Genomic DNA, 27,724 nt, shown 5'->3' with positions numbered 1-27,724 from the left:
ACAAGCTCTATGCCCTCCGCACAGTGATGAGCAGGCCAGGCCACCTAACACCTCCTGCCCGCTCTGGCCTGTCGGTCCTGACTCAGTTCCTGTCTCAGGCACCTCCCTTTGCCTCCAGGCCTCCCTTCCCCAAGTCCAGGAGCCCAGGCAGGCAGGAGGCAGCAGGCCCTGGCAGGGCACGGAGTTCCACCGTCAGCCACCTGAGTCAGCAGGACAGGAGCGGGGGCTGCAGCCCAAAGGGGCTTTCCTCATCCTGCCTGCTACCTCCCCACCCTCTCATATAGCATCCATCCTACCAGCAGGATCAAAGCCTCTGGTCTCACAGACAACCAATCCGTCTTAGCCAGTAATAGCAGGCTTTGAAGGGTTGTGGCATAGAGAAGATAGCTACCTCCGTTGAGAAAAAGGCTAGGGCTCTGATTGTAGCAGGAGGGATTCTGGTTAGATTTCAGAAAGAACTTCCTAGGAAATTTTTTCAGTCTTGGAATGATCAAATTAAACAGGTGACTGGAGAAACTATGGCACCTTCTCCCTTGGTTAGCTGTGAACAAGGGTTCAGTTATTCAGCTAAGAGCTCACGGTACTAGTTGGTTGCCTTTGGGAGAGAGATTACTTTTAAGTGACTCAGCTATCTGAGTCTTTTCTTCCTCAAGGTGCTGCTGTTTAGAGCACCCTACGTCTCCTAGGCCATTCCAGTCGAGGACACAGTGTGGAATTACTGGAAAGAGAATGGAACAAGGTCCGGGTGTGGAACTGCATCCCAGCTCTATTATAAGGCTTTGAGCAGGTCCCTTCCTGCCTTTTGGCCTCAGTTTCCCCATCAGTACAAGGAGGCCAACACAGATCATCACTAAGCCCCCTGTTGGCTCTGAATGACATTCTCTAATTTTAGGGTTTCTCCCTGAGATCCCCTCCTCCCACAGCAGCCAAATTCATTCCTTGGGTGGTGCAGAAGGGTCAGAGGTTGGGGCAGAGATCAGGTTCAAATCCTGGATTTATCAGCTGGGAGACCCTGGGAAATTTCCATGCCTTTCTTGAGCCTCTGTTCCCTCACCTGTAAAAGGGCTGTCATTGCCTTCTTCATAGGTTTAGGGAAGAGAACGGGTAAGCCCTTGCTGAATGGCCACCGTAATTATTTTTTAACTCTTAGAACACTGTGTGTGTATCTCGATGTGGGGCAGCAGCTGGGGAAAGGGAAGGTTCCATTGTTACCCTGGCTGGGCTCAGTTCAGGGGTGTGACAGTCCCTGACTGGAGTTAAACCCTCTGTCCCAGCCTAGGCTGGGACCTTTCCGAGTTCAGAGGTCAGCTAAGGTCTCTGGAACTGAGACCAGGAGTTCCAGAGGGGCAGGGTGACGATGACACTAGCCACTCTTCCTGTGTCACTTCTGGCTCCGCTGTGCCTCTTTTTTAAATCTCCAGGACAGCACTGACCAGCTGACAAGGCTGGCGATGAGGGTGAGCCAGGTGTTCTGCAGGTCCATCACAGGCCCCAGCCCTGGACCCCAAAGCAGAGGTGGTACCAGACAGCCAACGGTGTGGCAAGAAGAGGGAAATCTTTATTTTGGTTAAAAAAGGTACAGGACAGCAGACAAGCAGCACCCACCGCACGCCCATGGGCTCAGCTGACTTCCTGGGCCCGGCCTGGTTTCCTTTAGTTCCTCTGGAGAGCACGGGGTTGCCAGAGCCAGCTCAGTCCCTCAGTGCCTGGAGCAAAGGGTACAAGCATTCTCCCGGCGTCCTACCTGCTCCGGGGGTGGGGGTGGCGCCGTGGGAACAGCGTCAGACCAGCTGTGCTTAGGACAGTCACCGAACTTGTTCAGCAGCATCAGTCAGCACCCCAGACGGCTCCGTGAAGAAACCTGCTCGGCTCGACTAGAGCTGCGCCTGATTCTGGGTCTGGGCAGGCTCTAAGGCGAGATTCCTAGAGTCCTGACTCCTTACAGATCCGGGGAAGGGGAAGGAGAGCGGAGGAGGGGAGGGCGAGTTTCAGCATAGTATTATGTCATCGTGCCGACAGCAGCTTTATGGCTTTCTACGCTGGCCGCGTGGAGGGGGGCGGGGGCAGAGAGGCCAGCCCCTGCCTCCTGTGGGGGGCCCTAGTGAGAACACGTGTGGGGCAGGCTTGGGGGCAGACCCTGTAGGCACAGACGGTGGCCCGGGTTAGGCAGGTGGAGGTGCCGGGTGCCTGGCTCCCCCCAGGCCGCTCCTGGAGAGGCAGAGAGCAGCGGTCTTCAGGAGGTCCTTAAGCCCCCGCACGCACTGGAGATCCAGGGCAGGAGAGCAAAGAGGGAGAAGAGAGAGGGTTAGCGAGACGGGAGGAGAGAGGAGGCCCACAGGGGTGCCACAGCACCTGCCTCTTCCCCACAGAAGGGCCAAGGCTTGGGCAGCAGGCAACAAAGCAGGAGAGAAAAAGGGCAGGTGAGAGAAAGCTCAGCAGGGACAGAAAGCCAGGACACAGTGTTAGTGATCGAGGGCCCCTGCACACCAGGACACCACCCGAAGGGGCCCCAGCACCTCGGAGCAGGGGCGCATCCTCTCCCCGACCTCGCTCTTCACCTCCTGCTCCAGCTGGGGAGCTGCTCTGTGCGAAGCCACTTCCTCAGTCCAGAGTGGGGCTGGGCTTCTAGACCTGCCCCAACACCCCGGCCCTTCTGCTTAGGGGGGAGTCCTGGGGGCCCCACCACGGCCAGCACACACACCACACCACACGCCAGACAGATGAACGGGCTCCGTGGGGGTGGCGAGGCATGCGATGAGGATGAAACGGTGTGTGAGGGGAGCAGGCGGTGCTGGCTGACGGGGAGATACAGTCTTACCAGCTAACCCTCTGCAAAGAGGCCTGTTAGCTCCCCTCAGGCTGTGCAGGAGATGGCAAAATCCTGACATGTGTCCTGGGGGAGATACCAGAGGTGGGCCAGCGTTATGAGCTGTCTGGCCGGGCCCTGCTGCCCAGGCGGGGGCGGGGGCCAGGGAGGCTCTGGCTCTCAAACTGGAATCCACTGCCTTATAAACATTTTCTTAGCTGAGCAGTCCCTGGGGGTCAGCATGGAAAGACAGCAAGGAGGAAGAACTCAGGGGTCTCCAAGCCCCCAAGGCAGGGGAAGGTAGAGGCGACAAAGAAGAGACAGGATGGCCTTTTCTTACACGCCTGCGGGGGCCTAGCTGCAGCCCCCTCTGCTCAGCCTCCAGCAGACAGACTCCAGCCAGGGGAGGAGAACGTTAGCCAGGTCACTGGGCTGCCTGCCTTCTTTCTGTCTCCCCAGGAAAGACCAAGTTTGGCTGGAAGAATAGAGAGCTGCCAGTTGGGGCCTCAGCAAAGAAAGAGCAAACAAAAACCAAACCAAAGCAAATCAATTCTTAAAAACAAAAATTTTATTACAAGCAGGAACAAAGAATACTGGCTTAAATAAAAGGCAGGTAGGAGCCCCCTCCTCTAGCCAGCTTCCTCCCCACCCCCACTGCCACGGCAGCATGGCCCAGGGTCCTGAGGCTGGGGCGAAGCTGCTTCTCCCAGAGGGAAGCCCTTGCAGCTGCCACTTCTCAGCTGCCTGTGACCCGCTAGCCTCTGCAGCAAGGACGGACAAGACGCGAGGACTTCCTGTGTCACCTTCCAAGGGCTTCGGCCCACTTAAAGGGCCAAGGAAGGAGACAGAGGGACAATTTCCTATCTATTTTGACAAGAAACTAAAACTCCCAGGAGAGGAGGGACATCCTCTAAGTTTCTGACCCAGATTTAGGCCAACCTTCACTCGTCTCTCGGCCCACCCTGTTCCTTCCTTTTCTCTGGAGGGAGGCCTCCAGTTGGCCGACTCCCCATACTCTAGCCCCTGGCACTGGGTCCCATACTCAGACCTTGGAGGAAGGAGTGTGGCGTGCAGGATGGCAGCCGCTCCCCACAGCCATTACCCCATCCACCTGACCAGGCCCCAGCCTGTCTGGGCAGGTCCCAGCTGGAAGCCTGACCTGGGGGCTGGGCGGCTGAGTCCCAGCCAGTTTGTCTGAAGTCCTTGGAGGAGGGGAAGATAGGAAGGTGAGGCTGAACTGCCGCAGGAGCCCAGGGGTCTCCTGTGACCAATGCACACACTCCCTGTGCCCATGGTTCAGGCTGCTCCCGCTGTTGCCACCACCAGCTGACACCCAAGGGGGACAGTGGCGAGTGAGGCAGCCCAGGGGGTGTGGGGGAGTGGGAGCCAACCACATTCATACGCGGGCACGCGACCGCACACACACATACACACACACACACACACACACACACACTCACTCACTCACTCACGGCCAGAAGGTCTCTTGTAATAAACTTATTAAAACCAAGTTGCCTTCTGATAACCCTTAACCTGGCACTACACAGATAGCAGTGTGGCCGACTTCATTTTTCTTCTTCCATTTAAAAAAGGCTATGTAGAAAAGAGGTCTATAAAATTGTGCAAAATACCCAGCATTAATAAACCCATTTCAAGTATTGCCAGCATGAGTATAAGCTGCCCATCCCCAGACCTGACTTGGGAGGAAGGTGAGGGGCCAGGCTGGGGCCCTGGAGAACCGTCCGTGGGCAGAGAGAGGGCCAGGCCCCCCGCTTCCTAGTGTGCTGCCCAGGAATCATGCAGGAGCTGAGGTCTCGGGTGCCTGGCTCCGGTTTGGCTTCCTCTGACACAGGCTACCCCTGCCACCCCCAGCTCTGCCCTCTCTACCTGGAGCCCCAGCTCTAGTCTACTGGCCAACTCCATACAAAAACAAAAATGGAAGAAAGAACAATGGCTATCACAAAAAGAATGAAGGAGACCACAGACCAAAGCAGACCCCAGAAGCATCCTCTCCGACAGCCTGCTGTCCAGAGCCGATTGCTCCTCCGTCCTGCTTCACCCCTTAGACCCCGGCCCAGCAGGGCCCAGCAGCTCTCCCACCTCGGAGGCATCACACTGAGTCCGCACCCTCACTCACACGGGGCACGGCTCAGAGGCACGGCAGAGGCTTGGCGTGGTCCCCTGGGCGGCCTCAGGAGCCCTGGCCTCTCTCCCCTATCACTCCTGCCACTGATCAGCTGGGGGAATTTGGCACCCAAGACCGTGGGAACCTGGTTTAGGGAGCAGAGGGTACAGCCATGGCACAGTGTGGGGAAAGCCACGCAGGGTGGGAAATAAATACGAAAAGACTTGAGAAGTCTTTGGTGGCTCTGCTTCCCTTCGGGTGAAATGGGGAGGGTCCTGGCAGGTGTGGAGGGCGGCAGGTGAGTGCGGAGGGGCATACAGGCCAGCAGGTGGCAAGTACTGAGCCCGGTTCACGGGTGGCCTCCTACCATGCTGGCATCAGGCTTGGCTCTGCAGGCTGGCTCGTCGCTTCTGATGGGCGAGGGCAACAGGGTGTCAGACTGCACAAATCCCCTCCGGTCAATCAGGCTTTTAAAATACAAGGTGGGGGGACACATGAGGCCCTGCCTGACACCAGAGCTCCAGGCCGGGGGCTGGATGGCAGGGTCCATCTTCCAGCCAAGGAAAGACCCAGCCCTAGAAAGGCTGAGGAAAGGGGAGCTGCTCTCCAGTTGGCGGCTCAAGACCCTTCCCTTCTGGAAGGGCCCTCTCTGTACTCCGGACACTTGGCTTTTGGCCACAGATTTTATCCACTATTAATTCAAACTGTCCAGCGTTCTGTCGGGCTCCCAGGCTGCAGGTAAGGGGAAGAGCAAGGATGAAAGGGCACTGGGAGATGGTGCAATTCCTACTGTCCTTTCCCCGGGGGGCAGGATCAGAGAGAAGCATATTGGATATTGAGCAGGAGAAGGTGGGGATGGTGTTGGGAAGTCTTACCAGCCTCCCTCCCCCACCCCCACAGTGCCCAATTTAACTCCGGAGCTGGACATCTAGCGCCCCCTGGTGTCAAGACAGAGGGGGGCGCTTCCCAGCAAGGCTGAGCCACCAGGGCTCTCCTCTGCCAGGAGGAAGACGGAGGCCCCACCCAGTCCAGCCTTCAGCACCAGAAAGGCAGCCTCACTCTAGCATGGACAATACATTAATTGTGGTTATCCCTGGGGAGTAGGATTACATGTGATATACAACACTCTTGTTAGTATTTTGTACTTAATTTTTTTCTACAATGATCGCACGGGATTACAAGTTAAAACTCTCTACAGAATTCCTTTATGTGACAAGTGTCCTGAGTACATCCAGCAGGGGATGGTGGACAGACAGAGAGCATCTGTGGTGTGGGGAGAGGTCTGCTGATTCCAGAACCTCTTTCAGAGGAATAGACTCACAGGGCCACCCCCCACTGGCCTGGCCAGGCCAGGCCCTATGACCTTTCCCCTCTGCCCCCTGGCTTACCTGGGAGGTAGGGGGCCGCAGAGCACAGCACAGCAGTTAGTGATAACACTCTTATGGCTGTAGGGATTGACAGAGGCCTCACCGCTCCTCTTGTTGGACCACGAGCCTTTGATCTGCAAGCAGGAAGGAGCTCTGGGTCAGGTACCTCCCTTCATTTCACTTGTTCTAGAGGCTGGGGAAGATCAGCAAATTCTGAAACCAATTCTGGCTAGTCTATTGCAGGGAACATGCCCTTAACCCAGGCCATTCAGTGAGGATGTGGGGGACTGCTGGATGTTGGGGGGCACCCAGAAGAGGAGGCGCTAACCAAGACAAGACAGAGCAGAGCCAAAGAGAAGCCTCCAAAGGAGACTTTGTGGGTGCACCCTTCCTTCTCTGTCCAGCCACCCAAGAGGGAGGATAGCGCAAGGGCACAGGGCTCAGGCTGACCTGGCCGTGAACTCTGGCTCTGCCACAGACTTGCTGCATGGCCCTGGACAGATCACCACTTCTGAGTCTCAGTCCTCATTTGAAAAATAGGGAACTCTCTGGTAACACTGTTAGATGAAATCTTGCCCATCTCTAGCTCTGTGAAGCCGGCTATCAAAGGCATTAAGGAGATTAGCAGTAAAGGATACTGGCTTGAGTTTAACCTAGAGTTTTCCAAACTTATTTGGCCATGACATCCCTTTTTGCTTAACCCCTAGTATGATCCTGCAGAAACAGTCCCCAGGAAATCACCTTGGGAGAAGCTGGCTGACATCATTTCTGCTCTGTACCAATCACCCAGCATGTGATACCCTATTGGGCACGTTAAGGTTTGTTTCCCCGAAAGACAGGCTGAGGTCAAGAAATGTATTTTCTGTTGGTCAAGGGGCCTCTGAGCAGTATCAGATGGTGGCCCTGGAACAGATGCTCTCATTTGCTTTTTTGTTGTTTGTTAGGATGGTGGGGCAGGGGGTGGGCGGTCAGGTCTGGCCCAGGGCTGGGCACACAGTGGGTGCTCAAACAGTGCTTGTTGGTAGAGATCTACAAGGCAGCAGGTCAGGAGGCTGATGGAGCTTCACGTTTCTGTCCTGGCCGGCCCCCTCAACAAGGATGCCTCAGAGAGCCCCAGGACATCCTGAGAACAGGCACATCGCTGCTGTCCACAGGGGCAGTGCGGCGGGCACAGCGAGCTTGTGAGTGCAACCCTGGCTCTGTCCCTTTCCAGCTGGGCGACCTGGGGCAAGTCACTCAGCCATCATATGAAGAAAAAGCATCCTTGTTCCTTCTGCTTCAGAGCTGGCAAAAGGACCCAAAGAGATGAAAGAAACTGAAAGAACTCTGGAAATGGTAATGAGCTGGCCAAATGTAATGACGGTTATGGTGTGAGTGTTGCTCTAGCGGGGCTAGGGAGAAAGCAACCTCGGGACCCTGGGAGCCAGCACCGAGGGGGCCTTGGAAGCCTGCACGGGGTCTCCCGGGGCCCAGCCCTGAACACTGGAAGGAGATGTCAGATCACCTCATGTCTCCACCCGCATTTCCCTGGCAGTCTGAGAGTCAGGGCTGCACTGCGGCTGCTCCAGGCTCCCTCAGCCCTGCCTCCATCCTGGGATCGGGCCCAGGGATGAGGTGTTGCTCCAGCCTTACTCACGTCTTCATTAGTTGTCAGGTTGGAGGCGACGAGGTAAGTGTGAAACCCTGAGAGGCCCAGGATGGACCAGATGGAGAAGAAGCAGATCACCAACTCCAGCACGGTGAGCAGTGCAGTCAAGGAGGCACACGGACACTGGGGCCGGGAGCCTCCCTGTGCCTGGAAGCTGGCCTCGCCAGCCTCTCTCACCCATCCTTCCGTGGAGCTACTTCCCCAGAAAGGATATAACTTTGTAAGCTTTCCGTGATCTCAGATCACCTCCTGGGCCCCAAGCAGGGTTTGGGAGCACCCCAAGCGCAGGATGAGCCCAGGGTGATGGATGGTAGAGGGAACTGAGGATTCCAAACACCAGAACTGCGGACACGGCATGGTCCAGGGAGCTTGGTGTCTTAAGGAAGGACAGGGACTGTGGCCCTGAGAGCTCTCGGCCATCCCAGCTCCACAACAGCCCATTCAGAATCGGCTCCAGCCTGGGGCTGAACAGAAGCAGCTAGTAGACTGGATTCTCGAGCGTGAACATCGGCTCTAGTCCATTCCCCTGTTTACGGGATGAGGTGCGGGGACCCGCCCCAGTGAAGGGGCCTCGGGTCCCACCAGGGCTCCCCCTTGCCAACAAAGGATATCTTGCTGGTGTCTCCTTCAGAGTGGAGAGGAAGTTGCTTCCCTGAGAGCCTGGGGAGGAAGAGACAGGAGAGGGCACGGCTCAAGGGAGAGTGACCACAGTCCCTTGACCTGGCCAAGCTTGCTGGCCCAGGCCGCCCGCTTGCCCCTGCCCGCACTCCCACCATCATCCCCAACTCACGCAGCGTCAGGTGGGTGACCACGCAGGCGAAGATGAAGGCCGTCAGGAATGAGAGGGAAAGAATGAACGCATAGAAGAAGCGGTAGTTCCGTTTCCCCACACAGTTGCCCACCCAGGGGCAGTGATGGTCAAACCGTTCTGGAAGGGCCAGGGAGATGGGTTAGGGCCACCCTGGCCCACAACCAGCAGGGGTGTTTAGAGGCCTCTCGCATCTCCACCCCTTCGCTCTCTCCACACGTGACTCTCAGTTCCTCGACATTCCCGGCCTCTGGTCCTTCACCTGCCAGTTCCCGTAATTCTTCCTTCTTGTCTCAGCTGCAAGGCCACTTCCTTGAGAAAGTCTCCCCCAACCCCAGACAAGGTGAGGCCCCTGTTATCTGCCTTGTTGCCACAGCACTTATCCTTTGCTGCACTTTGCCCACGTGTGTTTATATATTTATTTACAATTGGTGGGCTGGCCTGTAACCCCTATTCGATTGTGAGCTCCATGAGAGGGCCTGAGCTGAATCCCAGGGTCTGGCAGTGTCTGATACAAAGAAGAGCCACAAAAAGTACTTGTCACCTGGCCTACGATCCCAGCCCCATGCCAACAACCAATGACCCCTGTCCCTTGCTCTGGAATAGAGGACCAATGAGGGGCTGGGCCGCTACGTAACTTGCGGAGAACCGGCATCGGAGGCCTAGTCAGAGGGCTGAGCTCACACCAGTACTATGTCCCTGGGGGTGGGGTCACACCCAGACCAGTGAGGAAAGTCCCCTGTGGGAATGTGGGTCACAAGCCTGTCGCAGGCTTCACACCCAGGCCAGGGCCCTTCACGGTGGAGGGGGTGGGACAGATTCTCAGGGATGAATGACGCCCACTGAGTCACCCACTTCACTTCCTGCTGTCTGGGTGTTCCCCACTGTTCTCTTGCTCAGGGAGTACTGAGCTAGCGTGATGAGCTCTCCGCCCTGGGGACCGGGCACAGTCAACGTGGCTCAGCTCGCCTGGGTCCTCCATATAGCCTTTCCCTTACAACACCCTCCCAGGGGCGCACCCTGGGTCCCCATCAGAGCTGCCAGACCTCTGGAGAGCAGGGAAAGGGGACAAAACAGCCTCTGGCTCCCCAGCAACCACTGCAGTTGTGGGTCAGGAGCTTAGCTTCCAAGCCTGGCTATGTCCTCTCCACCTCACCAGCTTAAACTCCTCTGTTCCCAGATTCTTGTCCCTCTAAATTCTGGGAATCAGGTCAAAGTCTTTCGGTATAGCTGGCCCTGGGCCACATATCTAGAATGTCATTGCTCTAGTCTCTGGCTCCTTGGAACCTGGACCTACTGAGGACCAGGCCAAGGCCTGGAAGAAGGGTTCAGGGCATCTCTGTGTCTGCCCCACACTTCAGAGCTGGGGGAAGGAGTCCACTAATCCTGCACTGAAGCCAAGGTACCACTGGTTACATTCAGAGCCCCCGCTCCACAGCCCCTCCTCAGTCACAGCAAATCTGGGTGAACCAGACTTCCCGCCCAGCCCTGGATACTTCAGACACCACCCCCCCCCCCCGGCCCCCATGAGCGACTCCCCTGTCTGCAAGGCTCCATCCCTCTCAGGGCTCCCACTTACCCACACAGTTGTCGCAGACACTGCAGTGTGAGGTCCGGGGCGGCCGAAACATCTTGCAGGTGAAGCAGTACTTCAGCTTCACCACCTGCCCATTGATCATCACCTCCCGGGTCCGAGGGGGTGGCCGGTACGTGGAACTGCCTGTGTTGTCTGAGACGGGGACGAGAGACAGATGGGGGATGGCCAAGCCCAGAGCCAGGAGCCGTAGCACGGGGGGAAGCCAGTGCTGCCTGGCCGGGACAAGAGAAGCTTTAGGGAAGCTGTTTCTGGGGAACAAACATTAGGGCAAAATCCCTAAGTGGGGGACAAATCTCAAGAGCTGCTGCCACCTACCGAAACTTGCTATGCGCCAAGTGCCGCGCTAAAGCTTCACACACCTGCCCACGTGCCACTCTGAGGAGGGCTATCAGAAAGGGAGACCAGGGAAGCCTTCGTGAGGTTTATCTGCATCTAAACAAGCCTAGATCTAAGTTCTGGTTTCCAGGAGGTTCAGGAGACAGAGGGACAGAGGACACAGTGAGAGTAAAGCTATGAAGAAACAATCAGATCCAGAATGTGAGACGTCTACAAGACCACTGGCCTGCTCTCTAACAGAAGTCAATGTCAATACTGTACATCAACTATAGTTCAATTTAAAAAAATTTTTTTAAAGTCAATGTCACTTACAAAAGGAGAAGGGAGATGGTTCTAAATTAAAAGAGATTTAAGAGATATAAACCAATACAATGCTTGATCCTAGACTGGATCCTGTTTCCAAAAACAAAACACAGCAACAAAAGAGATTTGGAGGGTGATGGGGGACAAATGACTATAGATTAGAAATTTGGGAACTATTAATTTTCCTAGATGTGACAATGGAATTGTCATTATGAGGAGGCTATCCTTAAATCTTGGAGATGCATATTGAAGTATTTATGGGTTAGGTGTCTATGATGTATATAATTTATTATGAAATGGTTTAGTAAGAATTATGTGTGTGGGTGTGTGGGTGTGTATGACACAAATAACTAATCTAGACGGTGAATGTATAGGAATTTGTTGTATTAATTCTTCCAACTTTTCTGAATGTTAGAAATTTTTCATAATAAAAATTTTAAGAGAAAAAAGAAATACAGAGATATATGATATTCATGGATTGGCAGAGACTCAATATTAAAAAAGGATTTATTCTCCCTAAATTAATCTGTAGATTCAACATAATCCCAGTCAGGATTTTTTTGGTGTGGAAATTGACAAACTCATTCTCAAATTCACATGGCAATCAAAGGGCCAAGAATAGCCAAGGCACTCTTGAAGAACAAAGCTAAAGGTCTTATACCACAGGACATCAACACTTATGATAAAGCCTTAGCAAGTAAGACATCCTGGTTTGGGTACAAGGGTAGAAACGCTGACCAATGGAACAGAACAGAGACTCCAGATATGAACATGTACATGTTCGTGTGGTTCACGACAAAGGTAACACTGCAGTGCCAAGAAGGAAGATGGGGGCTTCCCTGGTGGTGCAGTGGTTGAGAATCCGCCTGCCAATGCAGGGGACACGGGTTTGAGCCCTGATCCAGGAAGATCCCACATGCCGCGGAGCAACTAAGCCCGTGCGCCACAACTACTGAGTGTGCGCTCTAGAGCCCGCGAGCCACAACTACTGAAGCCCACGTGCCACAACTACTGAAGCCCGCGTGCCTAGAGCCCGCGCTCTGCAACAAGAGAAGACACCGCAATGAGAAGCCCACGCACCGCAATGAAGAGTAGCCCCCACTCGCCACAACTAGAGAAAAGCCCGCGCGCAGCAACAAAGACCCAAAGCAGCCATAAATAAATAAATAAATAAATAAATTTACTTTAAAAAAAAAAGGAAGGAAGATGGTCTCTTCCCAGTAAACAGTGCGGGGTCCACTGGATACACAAATGGGGGGAAAAACATATCTGCGCCCCTGCCTCCCACTAAATACAAATTCAATTCCAGATGGACTGCAGCTCGCAATACGAACGTTCTGGATTAAAAAAAAAGAAAAAGAAAAATACAGCAACCTCATGACTCTGGAGTAGACAAAGATTTCTTAAACAAGACACAAAGGGACTACTCATGAAAGAGCAATATGATAAACAGCATTTTATCAAAATTAAGAACTTCTGTTCATCTGAAGAGATCATCAAGAGAAGAAAAGATGACCTTCAGAGTTGTATTTGCAGTATGTTTATCTGACAAAGGACAGAGGATGCGTATCCAGAATATGTAAAGAATTCCTATGAGTCAGTAAGAAAAAGTCAGACAACTGAATTCGAACGTGGACAAAAGATTCAAATAGGCATTTCATAAAAGGTGGTCAAATGGCTAACAGACACATGAAAAGTGCTCATACTTGTTAAGTCATCGGGGAAATGCAAATTAAAACCACAATACATATGCAAACCAGTACATATGCACCAGAATGGCTAAAATTGAAAAAAAGAAACAAAAAACCACACACACACACACACACACACACACACACACACACACACAATCTCTCAAGTGTTGGCAAAAATGTAAAGCAGCTAGAAATCTCATACGACCACTCTGGACAACTGTTTTGCACTAACTACCAAAGCTCAGCATACGCTCCCAGCAATCCCACTCGTAGGTATTTTCCCAGCAGAAATGCGCATGAACTGACGTGCACCAAAGACAAGTACAAGACTGTTCCAAAAACAATTCTCAAAATAGCCAAAATCTGGAACTACCCAAACACCCATCAGTAGTAGAATGGATTAAAAAAAAAAAGAAATTGCAGTATATTCACACAATGGCATTCTATACAGCAATGAGAATGAATGATCCTTAATTACATATGCAATATGAATGAATCTCACAAACGTTGTGTAAAGTGAAAAATACCCATAGACGTAAGAGCACAAAATGTTCACAAATAGATCAAAGTAATCTATGGTGTTAAAAGTCAGGATCGTGGTTACCCTTGGGGGCAGGGGCTGACAGAGACCGGAAAGGGGAACAAGGGGGGCTCCTGGGACACCACTGTTTCTTGATCTGGGTGCTAATTACGTGTGTGTTCCAACCGTGAACCTTCAACAAACAGAACACTTACGAGTTGTACACTTTTAGCAAGCCTGTTATACTTCAGTAAAAATCTGAGAAAAAGGAAAAAGAAAGTTAACTTGTCCGAAGTCACAAGGTGGGTAGGCTGGCAGAGCAGGAAGCTGAACTTAGATCTGCCATATGCAAAACCCACAATTCTACCCACGGAGCCTCTTGGTCCCCCAGGCCACGGAAGACCAGCGTTCCCCAGAACAGTGGCTTCTCCCCAGACAGAATTCCGAGAGTCACACAGGGCTGCCTGGGATCCCCAGCCCTCGGCTATGTTCCCAGACATCATTTCCACTGGATTGAGTCCCAGATAACATCTCCAGTTTGGCCACTTGCCCCTGACGATTACTGAGTGTCTAGCGTGTGCCAGGCACTATTCTAGGCACTTGGCATGCATCAGTGAAGCAGATTCGTGTCTCACGTTCCTAGCTCCCAGAGACTTTTGCTAGGCTGTTTCACCACCACTTCGACGGTAGCATGTTTAAAATGGAACTAAGCATCTAAGCATCTCTTCCTCAGCAATGGCAGCACGGTCAAGGCAGGGGGTTTGAGACCAATGGACAGACTCTGAAACCTGGTTTTGCACTGACTGTGTGCGGGGTTGCAGTCCAATGAACTTTTCTGAGCCTCAGTTTTCTCATCTGTAAAATGTGAATAACCAGAATGGGACACGAGTTCTAGCTCCACCTTTTACTAGCTGGGTTTCTCTTGATGATGCCATTTGCTAGATGTGTGACAAGGCAAATCATTTAACCTCTCTGTGCCTGTTTCCTCGATCACTGAAATGGGGATAAGAAGAGTACTCACCTCATAAAGATGCTGCGAGGATTAAATGAGTTAATACGTGTGAAGTGGCACAGAGTAAATGCTTAAGAAGTGTGCACTGTTACTGCCAGCTCATAGAACTCCTGAGAGAAAGAAGGGAAAGGGGACAGGTCACTGCGTGCCGCTGCAGGCTGAGCGCGTGGCGTATATTCTCCTCTTTAGTCCTGATAACACCCCAGGAGGCAAAGTTATCGTCATCATCTCCAGGTTACAGTTAAGGAGCCTTTTCAGTGAGGCTAGTGACTTGTTCAAGGCCACACAGTGGCAGAGTCAGGACGTGAACCCAAGTTCCCAAAGCTTGGGCTTGAGGTCTTCTTGTAAATTTTGAAGCGTCATAATGAGTGTTATCTTTCCCTGTCTAGTTCCTTATTTCTGCTGATGGCACAATCCAAGGGCTGAAAGGAACCTCAAAGGGCATATAACACAGCCCCTGGCACATAGCAGATACCTGATAAATGTCCCTTCAATGACTGCCTCTGTTCTAACTCCTTCAGTTTACAAATGAGAAAAGAGGGCCAGAGAGGTCAGGGGATTTGCCCGAGGTCACACCGCCAGTAAGTGGCAGAGGCAGGGGAACCCAGTTTGAAGGCTCCTCGCAGACCCTTCCTTCTCCCTCATCCATGCCTGGCCAGTTGCTAGGTCTGGTCAGGTTTTTCCTTCATCACCTGTCACTCTCTCCACTCCCAACACCCTAACCCAGGCCAGGCCTGTATCACCAAACAGCTTCCCCAGAAGACTACCTGCTCCCAGACCTTCTGCCTTTCCACCCACCTTGTACACACTGTCACATTCCTCTAAATAACCCCTCGTGGGTCACTTCCCAGCTCAGAAACCCTTCACTGGCCTCCCCTAAAAAACAGGATAAAGGCAAACTTCTTGTCCTGATGTTAGGACCCTCCACAGTTGGGCTCAACCTCCATTCCCAGCTTTTCTCCCACTACTCTGCCCCAGCTTCCTGCCCCTGTTCCTGAGCCCAGCCTCCCTTCTCTCTGCACACCAGGACTCACCGGGCCTTGTCAGCAGCCTCCCTGACCACAGGAGCCTCAGGGCTGTCAGACCTCACACACAGCACAGAACACACTCTCTGCTCCGTGCCGAGCTGGGACAGGACTGCTGTGTGTGTACACTCTCTCTCCAACTGGACCCTACACTGCTTGAGGGCAAGGACAGTGGGATAAACAGGCAGTCCTGGGCCTATCAACTACGAGGCAGCAGGCAAAGAGGAGAGATACAGGCAGCCCTGGAGTTCGAATCCTGACGCTTGAGACTTCCCTGGTGGCGCTGTGGTTAAGAATCCGCCTGCCAATGAAGGGGACACGGGTTCGAGTCCTGGTCCAGGAAGATCCCACACGCCGCAGAGCAACTAAGCCCATGCGCCACAACTACTGAGGCTGCACTCTAGAGCCTGTGAGCTACAACTACTGAGCCCACAAGCCACAACTACTGAAGTCCGCGTGCCTACAGCCCGTGCTCCGCAACAACAGAAGCCACCGCAATGAGAAGCCCGCGCACCGCAACAAAGAGTAGCCCCTGCTCGCTGCAACTAGAGAAAGCCCACGCGCAGCACCAAAGGCCCAACGCAGCCAAAAATAAATAAATGAATTTTTTTAAAAAGTGGAACTTAATTGAACAAGAAAAAAAGAAAAGAAATAGTACATGTAAGGGAACTGACACTTGGTGAGTACTTACTAGTAGCTGTTTTCATGAGGGGCAGCAAGGCACAGGCTCTGGAGTCTGAAACACTGGGTTCGCATCCTGGTTTTGCTACCCACTTGCTAATTCAGGAAGTCTCTTCACCTCTCTGAGCCTCAGTTTCCTCATCCATAAAATGGAGACAAGACCATCTCACTCTCACAGAGCTGTGGTGAGGGCTGAGTGAGAGGCTGCAAGGCCCAGTGCTGGGCTCACAGGAGCCTTAGTCCTGACAAACGGCTCAGGCTGTGACACCCCGGTGTGCAGAACTCCCCAGCTCTTCCCAAAGCTGTTGATGCTACTCCAAACCCAACCCCTAATCCTGCCCCTCGGGCCCTAGGTCCCAGTGCCTGCCCCTGCCCACTGTGGTCTCCCAGGCTTGGATACAGGCTTGGGAGCCAGACAGACACTTGGGTGTGAATCTTGGCCCAGTCACTTACTAGCTGTGTGATGTGTGTCAAGTTGGATAACTTCTCTGTGCCCTCATCTGCTAAGCAAATAAAATGGGACATAATCAAATCTACCTCCTAGTGCTGTTAGGAGGGTCAGGCAAGAATTCATCAAGTGGGTTTAGCAAAGTGCCTAGTACCTGGCAAGAGCTTAATAAATATTAGCCATTATTATTACTGTTGTCTCTACGAAACACTATATTCCAACAACTGATCTGGAGAAGAGACTTGAGAAAACAACCCATCTGTGAGCAAAGGACAGCCACAGACCCTCTTCCGGACTAAGAGAAAAGTTACTGGAACCCTCACTGGATTCCCAGAGGCCCTCCCAGGGCAGAGGGGTGCCCATGCCTCTCCCCCAAGGCAGGGAGAGAACTCCTACCAGTAGGTTCTGGCCCCTGGCAGCCAGGCCTCCTCCTCTCTAGAACCCTGAGAAAGAGGAAGTGAGGCTCTGCACACCCAGCTTCCTCGGGCTGCCAGGAGCTGGAGGTAAAGAAGAGGAAAAAGGGCCCAGTGCAAGGGTGCCAGCCAGACGCTGAGTAATGTCACCAACTGCAGGGCCCTGGATGAGATGGGTCAAAGGAGGCTGTGCAGGGATGCTGCTTCAGGGCTGAGCCCCACATGGGGTAGGGGAAGACAAGCAGGTGTCCCACTGCTTTTTCTCAGGCCAGACAGTGCTGACCAATAACTGCCCTGGTCTCGGCCTCAGAACCCACCTCAACCCACTCCTCCCAGCAGCCATTACCAGTGGTAGCTTGTTAGTGCCCAGAGCAAGACCACTTGCCATTCCTGACCACAAGTCTCAAGCCTCTTAAGTTTCAGTAGAGAAAAACCATTTTCAAAGTGCACTGACATTCCCCATCTCACTCGGACAAAAAACGCCCTGGGCTGGGCAACGACGGGACATGTGCCCGCGTTTTACAGACTTCACTCCAACAGTACAAGGTGGGGTTGAAATTAGAACCCTTGTCCTCCAGGGCATTCATCTGTCCATTCTTTCAGACACTAGCATCTATGACGTCAAGACATTGTACAAGGCCCGGGGTGGCGGGTGAGGGAAGCAGTGGGTAAGTACACAGAAATGAGCCGAATGCAGTTGCTTGGTTACTCAGTTCAGAAAATACTCGTTGAAGAAATGAATGACGGAGTGGTAATAAGAGATGCTCTCCCTGCCCTCCAGAGCTCTTTCTGGTTCAGGCTCTCCCCCAAGAAGTAAAAAGCACCTCCAGGTGGGAAACTAGAGCCCCCAGGGACGTGGTAACGAGGGGGAGGCTCCTTCTCGCTGAATGGCTGGGAGAAGGAAATGAATCTCCCACGCCTTCCTCTTGACCAGGGGGCCTGCTTTGGGTATCTTCACCCCAACTCCAGCCCCGAAGAGGCGCAGCCAGGCCCCGAACGGCTGGGACTGTGACTGAAACCCAGGGCTGGCGGGGAGGCCCCTGCGGCTGGCCATGAGCCAGCGAGGAGGCGTTAGTGAGGGGAGGCCGGGGACCTCTACCTGCCCTGCTGGGCCCCAGCGCTGCCCTTCTGTTGTTCCCACCTGTGGAGGAATCAGCTGCAGGGCTGCAGCTGCCCAGCTTCCAGGCTTGAGGTCAGCCTCAGTGGCCAGGCTGTGAATACTGGGTCACCGTGACCCCCACCAGACCATTTCTGTTCGGGAGGTTTATGGAGCCCCTGCCACACACAGGCTTCCTGGCAGGCCTGGGGGTACAGGAAGAGCTCGGCCTGGGGGCAGAGTGGGCAAGAGAGGTGGATAATTACAGAGTCAGCACAGGAGGCACCGAGAGTCAAGTGTGGTGATTCTGGGGCCAGTGTGATCTCATTGAGAAACCTGGCCTGGCCACTTGTTAGCTTGTGATTTTGAGGAAGTTGCTCCCTCTCTGAGCCTCAGTTTCCTCACTGGGTAATAACAGTGTCAACCCTGTAAGATGATGACGCCAATGAGAGAGGTAAAGGTGTAACCCACAGCTGGTCAATGAATGGCGTTACCGGTGTCTGTACTCAATCCACCTTGAGAAGAAAGAGTGGAATATGTCGGGAGCGGGCAAGAGGCAGCATTCCAGAAAGTGACGAGATGAAGCAGCGCTGCAGCTGGGTGGGAGAGACTGAGACCTTGGGCTCATGGGGGCCGGGGGCGGGGGGGCACGGTAGCAGAGGGGGCCCCGTGGGTCAAGGCAACCGCATGCAGTGTGGCCGGGGCACCTGGGAGTGGAGTGAGATGACGAGGGAAGGGTGGGCACCGGGGAGTGGAGTGAGACGACGAGGGAAGGGTGGGCCGGAGCCTCCTTCATCCTGCAGGCGAGTGCGCCTCCGAGGACGAGCTGTCAGGAGGGTGGGAGGTGGGTTGTTTCCTGGCCCTGACACTAAGCAGCACTGAATCACATGATGAGAAAGTCACTCCCTTTTCAATTCTCTTTCGAGCCTCGACTCCATCCAGGGGAAAGTGTCAACTTTTAACACCGAATACCTGTGACCCTCACAGGCCTCAAGGTGACTGCTTTCCACAGGCGACTGTAACCACCAAGAATTCTGTAACACCGTCATGCTTTTGTTCTTACGATTATCTTCTATTTGGAGCAACTGGCTTCTGCTAACAGGGCTGATATAAAATTTCCTTGTAAAAATCGTTTAAAAGCAAGCCATGTAAAGGAAAATACTAAAGAAAGGAGGGTACGAGGGGAGATGCAGAAGCGCAAAAATCACCGAGGTTGTACTCCAATGGCCGATCTTCAGGAAATGCTGCCGAGGGTAGTAGGGTGTCACCCAAATTCTGAGCCAGGGAGGGCCAGGTCAAATCTGGACCTTGGAGAGACAACTATGACCGAAGGGAGAGAGGACAGGGCCTGGTCAGCGAGTCCCGAGCCAATCCAGGTGGAAAATGAGGTGTGACTGCCCGGGGCAGTGGGCTTCAGAAGGAGCAGAGGGGAGACATTCTGGGGGCAGACAGGATGCGGTTTGCGACCTGCTGTGTGGTGACGGAGGGAGAGGCGGCTTCTGTGTCTGTCGTGTGAGCTGTAACCGTGGCTAGGTGAGTGTCTGTCACTCAGATTCAGGTGTTCCTATGACTTCCCATCAGACCAGGAGCTTCTTGGGGGCAATGTTGCCGCCTCCTCCTACCTCTTTTCCAACTGCCCAGAGCCCATGGGGGAGTCTAGCTCCACGGCTCACCAGCTGACAAGTCAGGAGCTCAGGCCAGGGTGGCCAACCAGCCCTTTTGCCTGCGACTCTGGGGTTCCCCAAGATATGAGGCTTTCAGTGCTAAAACAGGGACAGTTCTGGGCAAACTGTGAAGCGCTGGCCACCCCAGCTGGGATGGTCCTCGCACGGTGGGAGCCCTAGAACCAGATCCCATGGGGCTGGAGCTGCTGGCCTATGGGGCCAAAATGAGAAGGTCACACTGTCTGCACAGGCCCGGGCCCCGGTAACCAGCACACGTTTATAGGGACAGCACCACCCACCTCAGAGCCGGCCCCCGACCTTCTCGAAAAGGCTCGGTGACTTTAGTCCTTTTTAAGAAAATATGTTTCACCCTGATTAGAAGCCTCCAGTTCAAGTTTAGATTCAAAGACCCCCAAGATGCCATTTTCCAGGCTTGGGAACTGTTCTCAAAGGGATGTTTCTGACCCTGACACTCAGGGGCCCTCAAGTCTGACTCCACGCATCCTCCAAATTCTCTAAAGCACTCCTGTGTCCAGCCGACACGGCCTGCTCAGCTCCCACACCTGCCCCCTCCTTCCCACTCTGTCCTCCCCTCTTCCTGTTCCATTTGCACAGAGGGCTCCCTTCACACACCTTCCTGTGCTTGAACTCCACCCAAACTTTATGGTTTGGCTCAGGGCACCTCTCCAGGAAGCCTCCACATAACCTCCAGGCAGAAGACACCCTGGTTTCTTCGATCCTCTTCCAAAACCTCCTCTAACCTGTGGCGGCCAGTCAGGCCTTCCAGCTTGGACTGGGCTAAGCTGGAAACCACCAGCGGGAGGGTTCACATCAGATTCATATCCCCTCCCCCGCAACCTCCCTGCCTCCTCTCCTTGCAGTCTGGAGTCGGCATACGGAATTAACACATAAACGACCAAACCTATAATGCCTAGTTAGGAGAAATTCCAACTGTCTCTCCACCAGTCACCAGGGGACAGCAAGGAGCGCCTCTGCAGAGGCTGGTCCATTCAGCCAACGTCACTGAGCCCTCCACGTGACGGACAAGGTGAACAAGACACTTACCACCCAGGAAAGGCCGCTGGGTTTGCCTGACAATTCTGTAATGACCACCATGCAGCCCAGGGCCATGGTGGAAGGACAAGGTGCTCTGGGAAGGTGTCACGAAGGTGTAGCCCACCTGGGGTCACAGAGGCTTCCCAGTCAATTGAACTGAGACCTCAGAATAAAGAGCGTGTGGCCGCGGAAGACTGGGATGTCTCCCTGCCGCCATCTCAGAAGAGAAAGCATACAGCTTGGGGGTCAAGGCTCTGTCTCTGCGCCCCCGCTCCCGGCCGTGGGATCCCCTGCCTCAGTTTCTGCATCAGCACAAGCGGGCTGTTGCGAGGATTTGTGGGGATAATGGCTGGGGAGCACCCAGCACAGTCAAGCTCTCCCCAAACACAGGGGATTACTGTTGTCAGTATGACCCAAACAGCTCACAGGTGGCCAGAGGATTCCAGGCAGCCAGACCTCTGAGCCTGGGCTGAGCTGCACAATAATCCTGCCTCATGATTAGCCCCGACCTGGAGAGAGGAGAAACAGGGCTGCCCCGAGCCGCCCCTGCTGCCAGTGGCCGGCCGCTGCATCAGACCGCAGGAACCTGAAGCAGCAGAGACCAGGAGGCTGGGTGGCGAGTGGCCCAGGGGTGTGAGGGGGAAGGAAGCTGGATGCAGGCAGAGGAAGACGACAACCGAGGGCGTGGCTGAAGACAGGCCAGGGCAGAGGAAAGAGACAAAGAACAGACAAGCGTGGGAGAACATCCTCTCCCCTCCCGCCCGCCCTCCTGAGCTGCTCCAGACCATCGGTGGAATGACTTCCAGGACGGATGCAGCAGGGCTCTGCCACTCACAGGCTGCCAGGGCTCTTCAGAGGCAGCTGGGTATTATTTAAGTCTGTCTGAAAGCCACCCTGTTAGGGGAAGGAGCCAACCACGGACCGGAAACCCCTGAGGTGTGTGAATCCCCACGTCACTTCTCAGCAGGAAGGAGCTGAGGTGGAGCAAGCTGAGATTAAGGCCGTGGCCGTGGCGCCCAGCCACCCAGGACACCCACTCAGCACTCAGGGAGGCACCAAGGGCCACCTGGGTGCTGGGAACACAGGTCCCTCCTGGCCACGCTGCCCTTCCTGCCGCTTCTCAAACATACCAGTCCGGTCGCCAATCCCGGCTTTTGCTTTTACTACGTCCAGAACGCACATTACTGGCTCATCTCAAGTGCCACCTCCTCCAAAGGGCTCCCCCTGACCGAGTCGTCTGGACCAGCCCACTCCCCACACCACCGTGCTCTCCCCCAGACACCCACGCAGCTCAACTCCTCATCTCTGCAGGTCTTTGTGTCTTTGCTCAGATGTCACCTCCTTCACAAGGCCTTCCCCACCCCCCGATGTTTTCCCCCTATTTAAAATTGTACACCCTCCCCCAGCTCTCACCCTCCTTCCCCCAGCTTCCCTCTTCTCTGTGTCACAGGCTAGATATTTAATTGTTAACTGTCTTTCCCCTCCCACTGGAATGTCAGCTCCAAGAAGACAGGGATTATCGTCAGATTTGTTCACTGCTGTATCTAGAAAAGTGCCTGGCACATAGTAGGGGCTCAATAAATGTTTGATGAGTGAATGAGTAAGTGTGTTTAAGAGCAGGGACTCTGGTCAGAGTGCCCGGGGTCTCATCCGCGCTCTTCCACTGACTGTGTGACCTTCGACCATTTACTTAACCTCTCTGAGACTCAATTTAATTAATCAGTAAAAGGAGAATAACAACAGTACCTGTCTCACAGGATTACTGGGGGATTAAATATGATCATGCATATAAAGAGGTGAACACAGTGCCTGGGCTCCAGTGAGCACTCAGTACCGTGTGGCTCTCAACACCAGCCCTCACGTGGGAGCATTTCTCGCTTATTTGCTCACGTGCTTATCCTCTGCTTCCTCCACTCTAGCATCGGCTCCAGCTTGCCCTGCTCACCACGGTACCCCCAGTGCCTAGCACAGTGTGGGAAGAGAAAATCAGGCCTCCTCTCAAATCAAGAAATGCAGAGCTGGGAGACACAGCCACAGCTGGAGTAGGAGCCTCACCGATCTGTTTCTCCAGGGCCGCTGCCTCACAGACGGTGGCCCGGGGCAGGATTCCGGGGTCGGTGAAACTTGTCTGTAGCAGGCAGCTCATGACGAAGAAAAACAGGATGGCAGCAATGATGGGGATGGCGAGGGTCAGCTGGCGGGCCAAGAAGGGACAGCTAGAAAAAGAGAGGGAGAGAGAGATAAGCAGACACTCCAAGGGCTGCCTGGGGCTCAGGGCTACGGCACCAGGCAGGCGCTGTCATCCCATCAAACACCACCACGGTCCTGAACAGAGGCAGATGTATGGTCCCTGGATGAGTGCAGCCCCACACCCGTCCGTGCCTAGAGCAGACATCACTAATTGATCCTTGCACTTCCTCCCTGAGCCCCTGGCAGATGTGATCAACAGATCCCAGCACTCAACCCCTGCACTTGGCTGCAGACTCAGATTCCTTCTAAACACAGAGCTTCAGGCAGCCACTACCAATGAACTGGACTGTCACTTGAGATGAATCATCCAAGACAGTGTTCACTCATTTATTCGGTCTCTCCACAAATATTTACTGAGGTCTTCTCTGTGTTAAAGGCAATGACTTCAACAAGCAGCAGGGATAACGGCAGTGAATAAGACAAGAGGCCCCCTGCTCCCTCAGTGAGGCTTATGGCCTAGTGAGGAAAACAGACCTGTAAGCAGAGAACTGCCACACACGGCTTGGCATGTTATAATGGGGAAGGGGAAAGTAGTAGAACAGTTAGGAAAGACTGGATGAAGGAGAGACTTCCTAAGCTAGAACCTGAATGAGTAGGGTCAGCCAGGTAAAGGGTGTAGGGGGAAGAGCATGGTCCAGCCACTGCCACTGTCACCCAAGGGCTGGCATCCGGAGTCAGTTCTATCAGGCCCCCTGACCCTAGTGGGCTCCAACAGCCTGTGCACGGGTCTGACGTTGAGGCCCGCCCATACTATTAACCACCATCCTATGTGGCCTTCCCTCCCAGAGCCAGAGTGGCACCTGATGGGGTGAGGAACTGCTATTTGGGGATGACTGACCGCTGGGAGGCCTGAATCAGCCAACATCCCAGGAGCTGGCACAGTCACAGAAGCAAACCCGTGGGCATCTGTATACACGCTGTTTCTGGAGCCTCCATTGTTGGAGGCTCTGGCCTCCAGAGAGGCCCTTCCCTTGAGGAGCAGAGACTGCCAAAACCAAGGGCTCCAAGTGGGCCACGTTCTGCTCCAAACATCTCAGTGGTCCCCAGGTCTGAGCCTCAAACAGTGCAGCGCCCTCTGTGTCACCCACATGACAATTCAACCAGTTCATGTACAACCAGACTTCTTGGGAGATGGAGAAGATTTGCAGAGCCCTCAGGAACACCAAGTCCTGGCCCCTGGTTTTACAGACGGGACTCCAAAGCCCACAGCCAGATCCAAGGTCACCCAGCCAGGCGATGGCAGGATTGGGGTCTCCAAGCCCCCAGCAAATGCTCTGTCCACTTCATTCAACAAATAAACGTATTTGCTATATTGTATTGCAATGTATTTACTGTATTGAGTGCCTACTACATACCAGGCCCTGTTCTAGGCACTGTGAATACAACAGTGAGAATAAATACCTGTTCTCATGGAGAGAGACAGGCAAGAATCTAACAAGAAGCATAAGTGTAGTATGTCAGATAGTGGCGAGTGTTTTGGAGAATAAGTCAGGGCAGAGGGGACAGGAGGGAGGGGGCCAGTTTCCTATATTACAGGGATGGTCAGGGAAGGACTGGAGAAAGTGAGGGAGTGGGCCAGGACGCTATCTAAAGGAAGGATATTCCAAACCATGCAAAGGCCCTGAGGTCGGAGTATGTAAGGAGGCCAATGTGCCTGGGAGGGAATGCACAGGGGACAGTGGGAGGAGATGGGGACAGAGAGGAAGCCACCACGAGGGCTCTAGCTCTTATCCAGAGAGGCAGGGAATATTCAGGGAATATTCAGATCTGACTTGGAAGTAAAGGGGGCACTCTGGCTGCTGTGTGGGGGTGGGAAGCAGGGCAGAAGCTGGGAGGCCTGTGCAATAATGCACCAAATCACACATTAGAGAAAATCATTCACAGCAAGAAAGGCCCTAGAGCCACGTTTACCTTTCCCCAGAGCCTTGGGAGAGTGTGAGCACCTCTCGCCCTCCAGGCCCTCGCCAACAGCGTTCCCATACGCCAGGTCCCTCCTGAGGTTCCACCCCAGTCCAGGCCCAGGCGAGCTCTCAGCCCAAACCCAAACCCTCCTGCCAACACCACCAGCCCAAGTGAGGAGAAGCAGCAACAAAGACGAGACGATTCACAAGCTCTCCTGGAACCCAGAAGTCCTCACTTCCTCCCTCTCTGGGGACAAATCTGTCACCAGTGAAGATATCCCCTCAGCCCAGAGGTTCTGAATTGACCAAATCCCACACTGCAGGGTCACAGGGGCCGGCCCTGCCAAGCACCACTTCCTCCTGCCTCAGCTGCATCCCTGGCTGGGAGGATCTGGTGGAGCCTGAGGGATGCTGGAAAAGGAACTTCCAAAACACCCACATGGGCGGGCCCAGTGGGGTGGATCTGAAACTCAGCCCAAGGGCCATGCTGGAGGCTGGGGGCTCCCCAGAGTTTCTGCTCGTTAATTATTCTGGAACTTTTTATCCACCCTGAGTCAGAAAGGAAAGGGTGAAAGGGAGAAGCTAATTGGTAGGAAGTCCTCACCTTGCTTCAAGGGGAAACCCAAGGTTGCAGATACATGATCTGGCAGCTGGAAAGGGTACCTGGGGGCCAGTGTCTTGGTGGAAGCCTTATCAAGGCCCTTGGGAAGGACTTTTTGGTGATGACAAGTAACAGCAGCAGCCAGCTTTAAATGCTTATCACCAGCTAAAAGCTTATGTGCATGAATTCCTGCCACCCTCATGACAACCTGAGGAAGGGGTACTATTATACACCGCATTTTTTTTTTTTTTTTTTTTTTTTTTTTTTTTTTTTTTTTTTTTTTTTTATGCGTTACGCGGGCCTCTCACTGTTGTGGCCTCTCCCGTTGCGGAGGACAGGCTCCGGACGCGCAGGCTCAGCGGCCATGGCTCACGGGCCCAGCCGCTCCGCGGCATGTGGGATCTTCCCGGACCGGGGCACGAACCCGTGTCCCCTGCATCGGCAGGCAGACTCCCAACCACTGCGCCACCAGGGAAGCCCTACACCGCATTTTATAGATGAGGAAACTGGGGTTCTGAGTAGTGAAGTGGCTGCCCCGAAGTCACACACTTAGTGCATGGTGGAGCTGAGATGTGAACCAGCTCTGTTGCCTGCAGAGATGGAGTTCTTAACCACCTGTAAAATTGAGTAAGACCACAAAGGATGGGTAGAACCAGGAGGGAAAGGTGGGGCTCACGCAGCATGGGTAGGGGTGCGTTTGTGTGTATGTGTGAGTGTGTGTGAAAGGAATCAGGAAGCAGGTGGCTCAAGCTAGAGATCAATGGTAGAGTGGAAAACTTCTGATACAAATATGTGACCCTGGTAAAGTGACAGGCATCCCTTCCTCCATCCATGAAATGGAGAACGCTGTGTGGGCCAATCCTGAGTCACTGGGGATACGAAGAGGTCAAAAAGCCATGGGGGCAAATATGACCTGTCACACGAAAATCCTCTCGACTCTTGAAAAATAACAAGGCACTGCAACTGTCCCTGCCGTGGAACAGGCCAGAAGGTACTCTGGAGTGTTGGGAAGGGAAAGAAAGCCAGGAGGTCAGGAGGTGGGGGGCAGGGGCCTGGGACATGTCTGGGGGGACCAGAGGAGGAGGAGGGAAGGACAGGAAGCTCTGGAGAAACTAAGGAAGGTGCTGGAGAGAAAAGGGGAGGTCTGAGAGGCCCAAAGATATTTGAGGGCCTAGGGTAAGGATGACTGAAGGGAAAGCAAGGGGGGAGGGTCTGAGAGTAGAGAGATGACTAGGGGACCCTAGAGGGACCCTGGAGGGAACAGGGAAGATGGCCGGGAAATCTGAGGTGGTATATAGCCAAAGGACAAGGAAGAAATTCAGAAGCTGTCTGGAAAGGATATAAAGAAAAGATGCCTCAAGGGGTCAGAAAGAAGCTGGGAACAAGAGATGGTCCAGGGGATAGGTGAGGAGAGGGGAATCTATCTAAGGAGCTGGGGAGGCCTGGGGCAGATTCTGAGAGGGCAGAGAGGATAGGGGTCTTGGAGGGACATGGGAGGGCAGTGATCCTGGCAGAGGTTGGCAAAGGCAGGGTGCCAGGGAAGGATGGGGGTGCTAGGGAGGGGCCAGAGGGGATGGGATGGCTGGCAGGGATGGAGGGGACCAGCTTAGATGGTGATCCAAATTGTCACGGAAGGATGGCGAGTCTGGGAGGGGACCAGAAAGGACAGGTGGGAGATAAGCAAGGAGACTGGAGAGGCCTGAGGGCAGATTCTGAAAGGCGCCAAGGAGAAGCTGGGAAGGGAGGGTGCCTGGCAGGTGCTGGGAAAGGTGGAGGGCCCAGGAGGTGGGAGAGGACGGGGTGCCCAGCAGGGGACCAGAGGGGCTGGAGTGTCCATCAAGGGCTGGGGAAGGTGGGGTGAGCGGCAGGCGGCAAAGGGGATCGGGGGGTATGGGGCGCCTCAGGGGGCGGGGACGCCGCCGAACTCACTCGAAGACGAAGAAGAGGACGGTGGTGGTGAGGATGAGCAGCAGCGTGAGGGCGAAGACGCCGCCGTGGCCGGATAGCATAAGGCGGCCGCCGCAGTAGAAGCGGTTGCGGCCCGGGAACACTTCCCACTTGCGCCGCGGGCGGCGGCCGATGCTCCCACTGCCGCTGCCGCTGCTGCTCCAGCGCGGCGCGGCGGCGGGCGGCGGGGGCCCGGGGCCCGGGCCGGGGGGCGCGGCGGGGCCGGGGCGTCGCGCCCCGGGGGAGGCGGGCGGCGGGGCGGCCCCGGGGTTGATCTGCTGGTATTCGCAGTCCTTCATGCGGTCGGCCGCGGACCTCGGCTCTGCACCCCGCGGGCCGGCCGGGCCGCACCAGGACCGAGGCGGAGCGGAGAAGCTGCTAGCGGTGGCAGCGGTGGCGGCGGCGGCGGCAGGGGCGGGGGCGCGC

At 54.4% G+C, this 27,724-nt stretch overlaps 1 protein-coding gene across 1 annotated transcript; it reads right to left on the bottom strand.

Moving 5' to 3' along the window:
• Positions 1-1,118: 1,118 nt before the first annotated feature.
• ZDHHC18 (zinc finger DHHC-type palmitoyltransferase 18) lies at positions 1,119-27,724 on the bottom strand. The gene is made up of 8 exons (XM_032628369.1): positions 27,281-27,724; positions 22,655-22,815; positions 10,334-10,483; positions 8,737-8,874; positions 8,558-8,606; positions 7,935-8,037; positions 6,320-6,432; positions 1,119-5,398 (listed from the first exon to the last, which is right to left on the bottom strand). The coding sequence occupies exons 1-8, from the start codon at positions 27,595-27,597 to the stop codon at positions 5,281-5,283; spliced, it is 1,149 nt and encodes a 382-aa protein (XP_032484260.1). The 5' UTR covers positions 27,598-27,724; the 3' UTR covers positions 1,119-5,280.

The sequence above is a fragment of the Phocoena sinus genome, chromosome 1 (assembly GCF_008692025.1).
Source record: "Phocoena sinus isolate mPhoSin1 chromosome 1, mPhoSin1.pri, whole genome shotgun sequence".
Classification (NCBI taxonomy): Eukaryota; Metazoa; Chordata; class Mammalia; order Artiodactyla; family Phocoenidae; genus Phocoena; species Phocoena sinus.
Note: the sequence above shows the minus strand (reverse complement) of the source record. Positions and strands in the feature narration are given on the sequence as shown.